Here is a 15035-nt window from a genome sequence, read left to right as displayed (position 1 = left end):
AGAATGATAAAAATTAAAACAGTATACTTTGTTTTTCATATAGCTATAGTAAAAAAATTAATTGGTTGTTTAAAATACATGTTAGTAAAGAAAGAATTTAGAGAGGAAGGCTCATATTTGTTGTATTAGATTTAATCACCCAAATGCTTTTGATTTATAAATACGTAAAGAAATCATATTGTAGATTTTGAATAGCACATTTCATTTTCTGTTCTAAATATATATTGTTAAACTAATATAATTCTTTATAATTTATTCACTTAAACCAGTGTGTCAGAACTATACCTTGTTAGCTATTTCTTTCTATAAGCTGTCAACAAATTTACTGTGGAGACACAAAAGGGTGCATGCCTTAGTAAATTTTTCATAATCTCTTTAATATTTCAGAGACAGTGACCAGTGACAATACACTTGATTTTTGCTTCTAATGCCTCTCTAATCAAACAATTTTAAGTAGGAATAGGATCAGGAGGAAGACAGAATGTGGTTGTGCTTTAGTCATTTTGATGTCTAGGCTGGAGGTAAAGATTTATTGAAGGTTTGGTATATAACTGATAATTGAAGTCTTGGGCATGGATAAAATATTTCATATTTTGGGTATAACATAACAAAATACCAAGGAGGTGACCCTAGGAAACACCAAAATTTGTGAAGATAGACTAAAAGAAAGCCATAGAAAAAGAGGAAGAACAATCAAGGGATAAAAGAAAACCAGGAAATAGTGATGTTTTAGAGGCCATGAAGGAAAGAATTTTGTATTTGGTGGAAATATATGAATATTTATCCCCTTTAAGTGTTGCTTGGGAAAATGAACTAGACTTTCATACCTATCCTACAGTCTAAAATCTGTAGCTCTTAGAATATCCTGGATAGATGAGGACATATGTTGAAGTCTGTCCAAATGGAAGTATTTGAAGTTACCTAATTTGTTCAATCCTGAAATAGTACAGAAGGTGGTTGAACATTGGTAAACTTTGACCCTGGGAAAATGGCAAGTAGAAAATTAGGTGATGAGAGAAATTCATGTCACATAAAATAGGTATTATTTTACTTCATTTTTTTCTGTTTCTTTTTTGAAATGTTATTTTTCCTATTGTTTATTCTTTTTAAAAACTATATTAAACCCAAATAAGTTGCCTTAAGATGGTTAATTTATAAGAAAGTGGCTGGATAAAAGTAAAAAAATCAGGCCAGGGTCAGTGGCTTATGTTTATAATCCGAGCACTTTGGGAGGCTGAGGTGTGAGGATCACTTACGGCCAGGAGTTCAAGACCTGCCTGAGCAATATAGCAAGACCCCATCTCTACAAAAAGTGAAAAAGATTATATTGGCATGGTGGTGTGCGCTGGTGGTCCCAGATACTTGGGAGCCTAAGGTGGGGGGCTAGCTTAAGGCCAGGCCGAGAGCTTGAGGCCAGCCTGCGAGAATTGGCGAGGCCCTGTCTCAAAAAAGAAAAAAGAAAGTAAGTATACATCATGTTCCCCAATATAATGGATAAAAATAAAATTGTAACAAATGGATTTTTAAAAGTTATATCATGAAATTGTAAAACATCTAGAATAAAAAGGAATCTAAAAGCTGTAAGAGAAAACCAGGCATAGTGGCATAGTCTGTAGTCCCAGCTACTTGGGAGGCTGAAGCAGGAGGATCACTTGAGACCAGGAGTTCGAGGCTATAGTGTGCTGTTATCCTGCCTGTGAATATTCATTCACTGCATTCTAGCCTGGGCAACATAGCAAGGCCTTGACTCTTAAGAAAAAAAAGCTCCAAGTGAGAAGAAAAAGAAAAAAAAAAAACAGCTCACAGTTAAAGGAATAGGAACCAGAAATTTAAAATTCTGGCGGCAAATTACATCATATCTAGAATTATATACCTTTTGAAGAAATAATATCGAAAATATAACACTCAAATATGCAAGCACTTGAGAAGTTTGCCTCTTATAAATAGTTCTTAAAAAGCAACTGTAAGATGTAAGTTACTAAAACAAGGGAGTGTATCTAGAAAGAGGAAGATGGGATCTAGGAAACAGGAGAGTCTGAAACTGGAAAGAATATCAGCTCTGTGATGACCTAGGGAGCCAGTGGTCCACACTGGAGCAGGAGGCTCAAGGTTTCTAAGAAAAATGTCTGTGGTATTGGTAGTCACTTGGTGTGTTTGTCCTTTTTGAGAGGAGGTATGCAGATCTGCCGGAAAGTTAGAAGAGCCGAGTTACTGATGATGCGGAGAACTAAGCCATCAGAAACCCAAGGCAATCAAAAGGGAAAAACAAGAAGTTAGAGAAGAAAAGATGTTAAGTCACAGTGTCATAGATGTGAATAATAATATCTACAGTTATAAGATTGAGCTAATCAAAAATTATAAGAGTATTAGAAAGATGGAGAAAAGGACACTTCCATAGCAGGAATTCAATAGAGAACATGTGAAACAGAAAGATCAAGAAATAACAATGAAAACATTTTGAAATACAGAGCTAAATCTCAGAAGCACCTGTGAAAAAAAGTTGAAAGTAGATGACTTTGGCTATCTGGAGGGTTATGGGAGGGAACTACTGTTTTTTATTAAAAATGTTCTACTTGGGGGCTGTGCATGGTAGCTCATGCCTATAATCCCAGCACTCTGGGAGTTCAAGGTGGGAGGATTGCTTGAGGCCAGGAGTTCAAGACCTGCCCAGGCAACATAGTGAGATCCTGTCTTTCCCCCCAAATTTTTAAAGATTAGCTGGGCCTGTGGTTCTAGCTACTTAGGAGGCTGAGGTAGGAGGATCACTTGAGCCCAGGAGTTTGAGGTTACAGTGAGCTATGAACTATGATTGCACTACTGCACTGTAGCCCAAGTGGTAGAACAAGACCCTGTCTCAAAAAAGAAAAGAAAAAGTCTTATATTTCACTTTTAAGCAGTATAATATATATATATATATATATATATATATATATATATATATATATAACCTTGATAAACATTAAATTTTCTTAGTTTGAAAAATTATAATTTTTTATTCATAACCACAGATTGTAATGGTTTTTAATGTAATAGGTTTGGCTACGTAGTTGTCATCTAACAACTTATTTTCAAAAAAAAGATACAGTCTTAAAATACTCTTTTTTAATGTTTGTTTTTCAGTTGCCTTGTGGAAGGGGACGCTAAAGAAGAAATACTGCAGCCACCAGAACCTCATCCAGTGCCACCCATATTAACACCTTCTCCCCCCTCAGCTTTTCCAACAGTCACTACTGTGTGGCAGGACAATGACAGATACCATCCAAAGCCAGTGTTACACATGGTTTCATCAGAACAACAGTCAACGGACCTCAACAGAAACTATAATAAATCAATAGAACTTCCAGGGAAAAATGAATCAACTATCGAACAGATAGATAAAAAATTGGAGCGAAATCTAAGTTTTGAGATTAAGAAGGTCCCTCTCCAAGAGGGACCAAAAAGTTTTGATGGGAACACACTTTTGAATAGGGGACATGCAATTAAAATTAAATCGTCTTCACCTTGCATAATTGATAAACTCTCTAAGACACAGGACTTAAGTTCAGGGGATCTAAAAGTTGGTGGTATTTCTCAGAATTCTTGTGTGGACTGCAGTTCAACACAGTCAAACAGAGTTCCAGTTACTCCATCAGAAGAATCACAGAAGAATTCAGACACACCTCCAAGGCCAGACTGCTTGCCTCTTGATGAGAAAGGGCATGTAACATGGTCATTTCATGGACCAGAAAATGCCATCCCTATACCTGATTCATCTGAAGGAAAATCCTCAGATATCCACTATCAAACTGTGAAAACTGTGAGTTCAACACCAAGCCCTACAACACAAGTTGAAACCCATGATCTTGTGGATCATCATAATAGTTCACCTCTATTTGGAGCACCCCTCAGTTTTACTAATCCTCTTCACTCTGATGACTCAGACTCAGATGAAAGGAACTGTGATGGTGCTGTGACCAAGAATAAAACTAATATTTCAACAGCAAGTGCCACAGTTTCTGCTGCCACTAGTACTGAAAGCATTTCTACTAGGAAAGTATTGCCAATGTCCATTGCTAGACATCATATAGCAGGAACTATACATTCAGGTGCTGAAAAAGGTAATAATATAGTGTAACACTTAAATATCTTTACTGTGTGCCAGTCACTGTTTTAAGCACTTTAGCTATATTAATTCATTATGTTTTATTCCACACTACATTCTAGAACCTACAATAAATTTAGTTGTTTCAGATACTAATTTTTTAAAATAAGCTTTTAATTATTGTTACCTTAATTTGGTCACATTGTGTTACTGTGTTTTGTGTTTCCAAAATATCATAATTGTTGTAACTAGAAAATTTATTTTCTTTTTCTTCTGTATTATAGCTTTTAAGCTGGGCTGAATGGTACACGCTATTTGGGAGTCCCAGCTATTTGGGAGGCTGAGGCGGGAGGATCACTTGAGCTCAGGAGTTTGAGACCAACCTGGGCAACATAGCGAGAAAAAGACCCCTTCTCTTAAAAAAAAATTATTATCTGACTGAATAATTCAAAATAATTTAGGGAAAATAAAATCACTCAAAGTAACAGTGGCAAAAATACTATAGAATGGCTTGGTTAGCCATTTAATTTCACCCATGTTTCTCATAAATAGCTATTTAGTCATCTTTTTTCTGTTCCTGTAACAACAAAATAACCTTTTTTTTAAACTCTCTTCACAAATGCTTGCAAATAAGGCTCCTTACAATCCTGAGTTTAACCCAGGAACAATATTGCAAGCTATTCAGCAGAATATGGGCAGCTTAATTCATTCAGCAGTGATATACATATCTAGTCATCAAAGCTGTTATTTAATTAATGACTCTTTCAAAATAATACATGTACTTAGTTCCTAAGATATACAGTTGGTCCTTAAAACTCTGCTTTGTTTTGCTAAAAATAATCATGGTTGCCTTCTTAAACAGACCATAGAGTTGAGAGCAGATGTATAAACATGAAAACTATTTACTGATATTTTGATAATGAATGGTCATTTACCTGTCAGTGAACTTTGGTATTATCAATTTGTATATAAAGACTGGTATTTATAATGTGCAGGCAAAATAAGTACTGTGAACTTAAAAGATGATTGTCCTTTTCAGTTTCTGACCCAATATATTGCCACCCTTACTATGGTGCTTTTATTTTCTCTAACTCACAGATACTGTGTTTTTTGTCTTGAGAATGTCTAAGCTAATTTCTTAAATTACATAATTTTATTTTCTTGATGTTCCTGTGTTTTATTTGAAAGATCTTCAGAAGATAACAACATAGTAAATATTACTTTACCAGTTTAACATAATTTTAAATTATTAATATCTTTTCTTCCTCAACTTCAAAGTTTGAAATATAACTGCCCAGCTGTAACAAACTATACAAGAAAGTATATGGACAAGAAGTTTTCATTTTGGTCTTTTTAAGTACATCAAGCATTTGTCTTATACCTAGGAAATTTTTTTTTAAAACCATTACTAGAAATAGAATTTAGTGAGGGCAGGAAGGGTACATGATATGATATGCTCATTATGAGTTACTGCCACATGACCAGTCTTTTGGTGATAACAGAACAGCTTCCTTTAAAGTAAAACATATTGTACAGGGATAGTTGAAACATCTCTGCTATATACCAGCTCATTACTGTTCTTTCAGTTTTGTATTTCAAAGCAAAAATAGCTGCAAATGTTATTTCTGATATCTTTTCACCCTACCTAACAATGCTATCAGTTTGACATTAACTGAAGATTTTCCTGTTTAAATGTTCTTTGCTGCAACATAACTACAAGTAGTTCTATTAATGTGTTCCTAAGTATTAATATATACCTTGTAGATTCTTTTTATTTCCTTTGTAGATTATCTTGTAGAACCATTGACACCAGAATTAGCGGGTTTTTTGTCTTAGAATTTGTTGGTGAATTACAGTGATGCATTGCTTAATGATAGGGATATTTTCTAAGAAATGCATCAGGCAATTTTGTCATTGTGTGACCATCAGTATACTTAACATAAATCTAGATGGGATGAGCTACTATATACCTAGGTTGTATAGGATAGCCTGTTTCTATCCTATACACCTGTACAGCATGTTACTGTATTGAATACTGTAGGCAATTATAACATAGTGGTAAGTATTTGTATATATAAACATAGAAAAGGTAGAGTAAAAATGCAGTATCATAATTTCATGGGACTATTATTGTATCTGTGGTCTTGTTGTTGACTACAATGTTGTTATGCAGTGCATGATTATAACTTAATAATTTTGTATTGATACCTAAAATAATCTTTTACATAAGTTATTGCCTGACAGAACTTCCTGGCTATGAATTCTGATTTCAATCTTGACTCAGGCCTTCTGAAAGATTTCTCAGATTTGGCTACAGTATATGATTTGCAAAAGGCTATGAAAAACGTGCAGTCAGGGGTTGGATAACCTCTAAAACAAGTCTGTAACAAAGAAAAGATGGTCCAGAAATCCAGGGAGAAACATGCAGTTGAGAAGAAAGGGGCATAGTTATAAAATAAAAGTCTTTAAGGGTGAGGACTGTCATGAGAGAAAAAGTACAGAGTTTTTGAAAGATACTTGATAAATACTTAATATATGTCGCTTCTCGGTCTTTTGGCTAAGATCAAGTGTAGTAAATACTTAATATAAACAAGCAGAACTGCCCTTCTTGCTTTGTTCACTTAATTTATGAAATGGTACTACAATGCCAAGATTATGTGTCCCTTCCTTCCAACAGCCATTTCTTCACTGTGAGCTGTTAGTAACAAGAGGGCAAGGAGAAATACGATGATGACTCACTCAGACTGCCACTACTCAATAAGGTAGATAGTTCTTTAGTGGCAAGAGAGAGTTCCAGAACTCTTCTCTCAGCAGGACCAGAGGCTGCATTTTCTTGTGTCTCCAGCTAAATAAATGTAGGAGGGGCAAGAATAATCATACCCACCTCATGTTTGTTGAAAGTTGAAAAGGCGTTTTCAATCTCTTTTTAATGTGTACCCTGTCAGATGTGGTACATAGCAGAGTATCATCACAATGTTTTGTTCATTTTTTAAGGATGGTGGGCAAGGCCAAGACAAAATAATACAGGATCCTCACATTTCCTTTTCTGTATCCCATCTTCCCTAACCTGAGAATCCACACACAGAATTTTATCCTAGTGTTTTCTTTCTGTACCTCCAATGAAAACTCAGATCTGATACACTCATTTACCCTAAGCCGTAATAAGGCTAGCCAATAAGACTTGTTTAATGCATTATCTTTTCCAAGAGTTAATTTTGTTTTTACTAGTACAAAACTTGTACATGGCTTCAGTGGGTAATCAGAGTACAGTCATGTGCCACTGTTTGCAAGATTTTAGGCATTAAATAAATGAACATTTTAATTTTTTAACAGCTATATTTTTATGTGTATTAGAAAAATAACTAGCACTTCAAATGCTATTTGTTATTGCTGTTTAAAATATGGCTGAAATATGTAGTTAAATTTCAAATGAGTGAGGGTTTTTTTTGTTTTTGTTTTTTGTTTTTAATTAGGTTTAAAAGTGAATAAGACAGATGGTACGTAGTATGGCAAAAATCATGAAAGGAGTTAAGCACTAAAATCCAGTTTGGGAAACAATGGCTTAAGTCAGATGACCAAAGCTTTCCTTTTTAGACTCAAAGCATCATCAAGTAATCCCAGTAGAGAAGTTACTTGCCTGCTGGTTTCTCTACTGAAGATTGCATTCAGACTCGGAATATGAAGTAATATCTGTAGAGTGTCAGGAAAGTCATGGGAGGGTCATTTTCTATGTGCTGTAGTGATAGAGTTCATTCTTCTTTGCTCAATAAGCGTTGTAACTCTTCTCGATAATGATTTTGAGTAGAAAAGGTTTCTTGTTTATTTTATGCATTTTTATAAACTGATTCTCTTAGATACTTGTGACAGGGTTTTTAGAATGTCAAGAAAGCTCTCTGATTTTGTTTAGATGACATGTTTACTTTTAATAATTTGTTTAAATTTTATGTATTTAATTTAGATGTTGATGTTAGTGAAGATTCACCTCCTCCCCTACCTGAAAGAACTCCTGAATCTTTTGTATTAGCAAGTGAACATAGTGAGTGTCTCTTTTGCTTTTGCATTTACTTCCTACTGTAATAATAAACTCTGAAAAACATGGCTGATTTTAATCTAGTAGTTACTGAGCTACATAATTAAATTAAAAAACAAATTTGGATTGATACTGACCAATACTTTTAATTCCTTATTTGTAAAATACTTTGAAATGATATTTTTTGCTTGTTAAGATTGCTAAAATGGCTACATTTACATTAGAATTAGACTACTAGAATTCAATTCAATGTGATTTTAAGTTTGCAATCTGGTATCTTTTCATTCATTAAAAGTAGCACTTATTTATGAAGACATTAATTGTTTTACTTGGTGCCAATTTAGGTAAGTAAACATTTAAGCTGCATTGTAGGTAGGTATCACTGACATTGATAGTATACCTCTCCCCTTACCCCCTAATAAGGAAGGCAGAAATAGCTTGAATGTATTTACAGTGTCTCATGCACAGTGATGGTGCTCACTAGTTTAATGCGTTACACTTTACCAATATGTTAATAATTTTGACTGATTTTAAGAATGTTGAAAACAGGCTAGGTGTGGTGGCTCATGCCTATAATCTCAGCACTTTGGGAGGCTGAGGCAGGAGCATCATGTAAAACCAGGAGTTTGAGATCAGCCTGGGCAACATAGCAAGACTATCTACAAAAAAATGATTAAAATTTTAATTTTTTTTTAAATGTTGAAAACAGTGAAGCAGTATACTTATCTAAGTCCCTCACATTATCTGTAGATTACAATAAACTCTGATGACTGAATTCATTTAAATTTTAAGAAGGCAAACTTAAAGGAATTTTTTTTAATAGAAACTACAAAATTTTTATGGATGCGAGCCAGGTGTGGTGGCTCACACCTGTTAACCCAGCTACTTGGGAGGCTGAGATAGGAAGATTGCTTGAGGCCTGGAGTTCAAGACCAGCCTGGGCAACATAGAAAGACCCTGTCTCTACAAAAAACAAAAAAAATTAGCTAGGTACAGTGGTGCATGCCTATGTCCCAGTTTCTTGGAAGGCTGAGGTGGGAAGATCTCTTGAGCCCAGAAGTTCGAGGCTACAGTGAGCTATGATCATGCCACTGTACTACAGCCTGGGCAACAGAGGTAAGACCCTGTCTTTAAAAAAAATTATGGAAGTGATAAGTTTCTAAAAATATTTAGAATCAGTCTATTTTTGTATATTACTGTAATGCAAAAAATTTAAAGAATTAAAGATGTTAATTTTAATTATAAGATTTCATTTTCCTCAGATACACCTATAACATCTGAATGGAGTGAACTTCAAAGTCAGGAATGGCCTGAACAAAAAAAATCTGAAGTGAGTTTGGGATTGGAACAGCTATAGCTTAATATTTTTACTCTTTTGTTAACTTTTCTTACAGTTGTTTGTTATAGTAACTGTCATCTTAAGACCATTAAATATAGTTTATAATTTTCGATTAGCATTTCTTATATTAAGATTTCAGATGAAAAGCCTCTATAAAATCTGAGATATGAAATTTTTAAAAAGGGTAACTTGATCTATATAGAACAATCACTTCAGAGTATTATTTTCTCAAGCTGTTTTTGAAATGTATAAATTATGCCATGTTCCAAATCATTTTGGAGGTATAAAAGGAACAGGAGTTATTTTCAAGGGTCATAGTACTTTTCCTAGATTCCTGGATTCTTCCCATTGTAATGCTAGTCCCTCCCTTTGTTTTTTCTGGCCCCCTGAGTTCTTTCACATTCAGGAAATGTTTTGGTAGTTAAATATTTGGACCATCGGAAAGATATTTTTATTAACATTAATATTTTTCATATTTTCCCCCATATTTTAATAGCTCTGAAGTTGGGCTATATTTTATAATCATTTTTAAGATATTGTTGGGATATAGTTTATTGGCACATAAAATGATAGCCCATAATAATGCTGTCTTATAATCAGTGATATCACAATTTGATGAAATATGGTAGATAGCTGGCAAAATGCAGCTATATTTTCCTTTGTGCAGTATCTCCTGTCTTTTCAGTTTTCATTCAGAAATGTTTACTTCCAAAAACAGTATAATGTTTAAAAATTTTTAGCCTAATTGTTTTCTTTCCCTCTGATAGGCCCTGATTTTGGGGGATATATATCTACACATAGCAGACCTACCTTTCTATTATTTGTATTAAATACATATAATAAAATAAATGACCTATAATCACTATTAAATTTCTTCCTTATAGGGCTTTATGACCTCTGGAAATGAAAAATGTGGTAAGTTTTGAGATTTTTTTTTTTTTCTTTTTGCTACAGATTTTATAGATTACTTTCTATAAAATAATAGCACATCATGGTTCATGCTATTTATTTGGTTATTTCAATAAGTAGAAATATCTAGGACAGCTCTTGTAGAAGCTTAATATATGTAGTATAATTCTTCCAGATTAGTGCCACCAGATATTATTGATCTGGAAAATCATGGGAGTTATAGGATAATGGGAAAGAAATTATTTTTAGACATTTTCTTATATTTTATTTTCTATTGTTTATAAAAACTCCTAGAAGCTAGAGCCTGACTTAAATAAATGCTGCGTATTTACCTAATGATGGATTTGGCTCCATAAAATTCAATTGTTTTAGAATTTTTACATTATTTGTGAAGACCAATAAAGTTACATAGCTCAAACCAGTGTTATATTCCAAGTTAGAAAATTTTTCTACCATGTTGCTTTTGCTGTCATACTAAAATAGGTCAAGTTATATTAATTTTTATAAGTCTGTGACCATGTAAGTCATCAAATATCCTAGTTCATACAATTCCTTCAATTCACCTGTTGCCTTAGCCCCTACCCTCCATTCTGTTTCAGTTCTTCTCTTCTATGATTATATTCTCAATCTCGGCCTTATGGGTCTATTCCATCTCTTAAACTCTGTTACTCTCTGTCTCTTTTTATAATTAAAAGAACAGAAACTTTAGAGCCAAGATGGCCTTGTAATCCCATTTTTGCCATCGCTTGTGAGGTGGATTTGGTCAAGTTACCTAATTTTTCTGAGCCTCCATTTTCTTAATCTGTGAAATAGAGATAACGATAGTATCTGCCTGAGAGGAGTGTTGTGAAGATTTAATTAGGCAACATATATAAAGTATCAAAACACTGCACCTGGGACATGATAGTCACTCAATGTTAGCATTGCTGTTACTATCATCTTTATTATATTACTGCTACTGCTGAATCTCTGGATCTTCTATTTTCCTAAAGTCTGTCATCTCCTTTCTGATTTCTCTTCCTTCTCTATCCAACCTAGATATCATCGCCATCACCCTATTACACAGTTATCCTCAACTTTCTTGCTCCTAACTCCCAAATTATTTTATTATATGCCTAAGGATTACTGAATGTTACTGGGGACTGTCACTCCGTTTTATAGATTGAACCTATAACTTTGAGTCTTCATCCATTTGCCTCTCTTATATGCTGAATTTGGTACCCTTTCCATTTCTCCTGAGTTTTCCAGACCTTTACTTTTCTTCTAAAATTATCAGTCCCACTAAGTCTTGTATGACCTTCACTTCAGTGAGAAAATTGAGGCTTTTCTCTACAGCCATACCACCCTGAATGCACCTGATCTCCTCTGATTTTAGAAGCGAAGCAGGGTTGGGCTGGCTAGATGGGAGACCACGTGAGAATACTGGGTGCTGTAGGCTTATAAAATATTTTAATTAACATAAAACATTAAAATAGGGAAATTGAGGTATTGAGACTGGATCATCATTTCCTCCTAGAAGATGTCCTTGAATACCTCACCACCAGTGGTTTCATCTAGATGCCTCTCCTCTTTGTCTCCCAATGCACTCTATGCATAATTTTAATATAAAACTTAATCATACTACTATAATAATCTATTTCCCCGTGCCTCCTACTAGACCAGGAGTTGGCAGTCAGCAGTCTACATGCCTAGTCCTGCTCTTAACTTATTTTTTTGTTATGCCCTTGAGCTGAATAAATGGTTTTTACATTTTTAAAGAATTATTTAGAAACAAAAACAACCAAAGTGACAAAACCAAAGAAGAATATGTGACAGAGGTGGTTGTGCCTTGCAAGGCCTAGAATATTTACTCTAGCTTTATTGTTCTCCACCTTTATTTTCTATAAGATGTTTGCTGGCTCCTGTCTAGAGTGTAAGCATCTTGAGGACAGGGATCATCTATTATTTAACATATAGTTCAAGTTTCCAGAAAGGTTCCTCACAGGTGTAGGGGATGTGATAAGGTTGTGAGTGAATGTATTAATAGTTAATTTCTTTTGTTACTAATGTTACACATTGGTAATTAAATGAGTAAACTATAATAACATAAAACTTTAAAAGAAGAATTACTGTTTTCGGGGGTAGTTCATTAATTAATTATGAATTTGTTTGCCATTGATTTCAGTTGCAATTATTGCTTTAGGACAAAAGCATTTACTATAACTACCATAAGGAAATATAATATGCTAAGATCTATTTATAAAATAAAGTAAGTATAATGAGAATCTTTACATTGCACTACAGATTTCTAGATGCTTGCAAGAACACTTGACATGATTTTCTGTGCTCACTACCCTTGTATTTATATTTATGTGGGTCTCTGAAATTATGATGACCAAGAGAGAAAACTTGCTCTTTTAACTCATTGCCAACATTAAAAAAATTAAAGTGTTCTGTGTATGATGCTACAAGGGATGGTGATTAACAAGGGTTTTGTTTTGCATTTTAGATCTTATAGCAGGAGGTATTCACACAGAGACTTGTACAGAATGTCCACCTATTTTCAGTGATAAGAGAGAACAAGTATCAGAAAGTCCAACCGAAGCCACAGATATTGGTAATTTGTTTAATAAATAATTTTAAAACTTGAAGTAGTTAACACAGGCAAGAATGAGAAAAGGTCATTTGCCATCATTCCAGGAATTTCTGGAAACAGTGTATTATAATTTATTCAGGTTCTAAAATGACACTTGACAAGAATAAAACGTGATCAAAGTTGCTTGGAGTTAATTATGAAATAAGTAAAATACTTAATTTATTTTGTTCCACACTGAGGTTAAAAACTAAAATAAAAAACTGCAGTATAAGGCCGGGCATGGTGGCTCACGCCTGTAATCCTAGCACTTTGGGAGGCCGAGGCGGGTGGATTGCTCAAGGTCAGGAGTTCGAAACCAGCCTGAGCGAGACCCGTCTCTACCAAAAATAGAAATAAATTAATTGACCGACTAAAAATATATATACAGAAAATTAGCCGGGCATGGTGGCGCATGCCTGTAGTCCCAGCTACTCGGGAGGCTGAGGCAGTAGGACCGGGACTGCTGAGCCCCGGAGATTGAGGTTGCTGTGAGCCAGGCTGATGCCACTGCACTCACTCTAGCCTGGGCAACAAAGTGAGACTCTGTCTCAAAAAAAAAAACCAACCAAACAAACAAACAAACAAACAAAAAAACTGCAGTATATAAGCAAGTCTTTAGTGTTGGAAAGACTAAAATACTTAGATGTTTTTCTTAAATTGTGATAAAATTTGTTTTATTTTTTAGCAGAAATAATTTTTTAAAAAGCAATTATTTTCAATTACCCAAAATAAATGTACAATTGTCTTGTATTTACAAGGTTTGATTTAGTTTAAATTCTAAGTTCCCTTGTGAAATTTATTTGTGTTAGAAAATGAAGATGTCTGTGGACATAGTTTTAGTAGTATGCAAGTATTTCTGAACACTGACTAACTATTGTGGTGTTTTTGGCTACAGGTTTTGGTAATCGCTGTGGAAAACCCAAAGGACCAAGAGAGCCACCTTCAGAATGGACATAATTCAGGGAGCTAGAAGACACTTTAAATTATACTGGAAAATTCAAGTGCCACTGAAAGCCAGATTTATAGTGTTCCATCTTCAAAATGTGGGACTAACAGCAGTGTAGATTGTTACCTTAATATTTTCTTGCTGGGACCATCTACCTGCCTTCTACTACAGTTAGGAAAAAGTATTATATATGGTTTATTTTGTAACTTCAAGTATTATTGCCTTAATGTCTCTTAACCCTGTTACACGCTGCTTGTAGACATGTTAATATAGTAATACTTTTATGATAAATTGAGTTTATGGACTACTCTTTTGCTGTTTTATCATGTATGCATTATTTTGTATATGTATAGGGCAAGTAGGTATATAATTTGATAAAGTTGCAATCATATAAAATATTATTAACAGAAGATGTAAGAAATTTCTGCATGGTCTAAATTTTTGTGGACCTTATTTGTAAATTATTTGCCCTGAAGTTTTAGAAAATAGTTTCTGAATTTTAAAATTGCTGGATTCATGCAGCCAGCATTGCAGGTTATCAGAGATCAAAGATTGTAATAATAATACATTTTGTAAATTGTAAGCAAAAAGTTATTTTTATATTATATACTGTCTAATTGTTCATCCCAATTGTTCTTGTTTTCATCTAGTCATGGAGATTCAGTAAGTGCCTTGGAACAATATTGAATTCTCTTAGCTTGTGTGTGTTACTTTAATATTTGAACTCAACTGGGATTAGAAGACTATCAGACTATATGTAAGTTTCAGAATATTTGGCCTGTCATTAAAAAAAAACAAAAACAATTTTACAGTGTCTACTTGTTGCCTTGGTTTTTCATTCCTCATTTCCGACTGAAAGGTCTTTAAAGCATGGCTACAAATGTAGTTTAATCTCTTAAAGAATAGGGAGCATCTTCAGCAAAAAAAAATATGGTTCTGTCAATTCTAAATACTTATCTCTGAGGCAGCCCTAGGCATGGTTTTCATCCTTATCATTATTAGCCTACCAAAATCCTAGTAGAACACCAAACAGAGGTGAGGCTGAGAAACAGCAGAAATGGTTTATTCTCATCCTATGACTGGAGCACAGGTTCCATCCATAAATACTAAATCTAA

At 34.1% G+C, this 15035-nt stretch overlaps 1 protein-coding gene across 2 annotated transcripts in view; it reads left to right on the top strand.

The window, feature by feature from the left end:
* Window positions 1-14721, top strand: part of PTPN12 (protein tyrosine phosphatase non-receptor type 12) — a 96177-nt gene extending 81456 nt beyond the window's left edge. For both annotated transcript variants that reach the window (XM_012747281.3, XM_012747296.3), the window contains exons 13-18: window positions 3121-4097; window positions 8040-8117; window positions 9374-9441; window positions 10335-10365; window positions 12848-12955; window positions 13869-14721. In XM_012747281.3, the coding sequence (XP_012602735.1) occupies window positions 3121-4097; window positions 8040-8117; window positions 9374-9441; window positions 10335-10365; window positions 12848-12955; window positions 13869-13930 (1324 nt within the window). In that variant the 3' untranslated portion in view covers window positions 13931-14721. The remainder of the gene's footprint in view (window positions 1-3120; window positions 4098-8039; window positions 8118-9373; window positions 9442-10334; window positions 10366-12847; window positions 12956-13868) is intronic.
* The last annotated feature ends 314 nt before the right edge of the window (window positions 14722-15035 follow it).

Source organism: Microcebus murinus, chromosome 9 (genome assembly GCF_040939455.1).
Source record: "Microcebus murinus isolate Inina chromosome 9, M.murinus_Inina_mat1.0, whole genome shotgun sequence".
In the NCBI taxonomy this organism is placed as follows: domain Eukaryota; kingdom Metazoa; phylum Chordata; class Mammalia; order Primates; family Cheirogaleidae; genus Microcebus; species Microcebus murinus.
The sequence above is the reverse complement of the archived record's forward strand: the minus strand, read 5'-3'. Positions and strand labels throughout refer to the sequence as shown.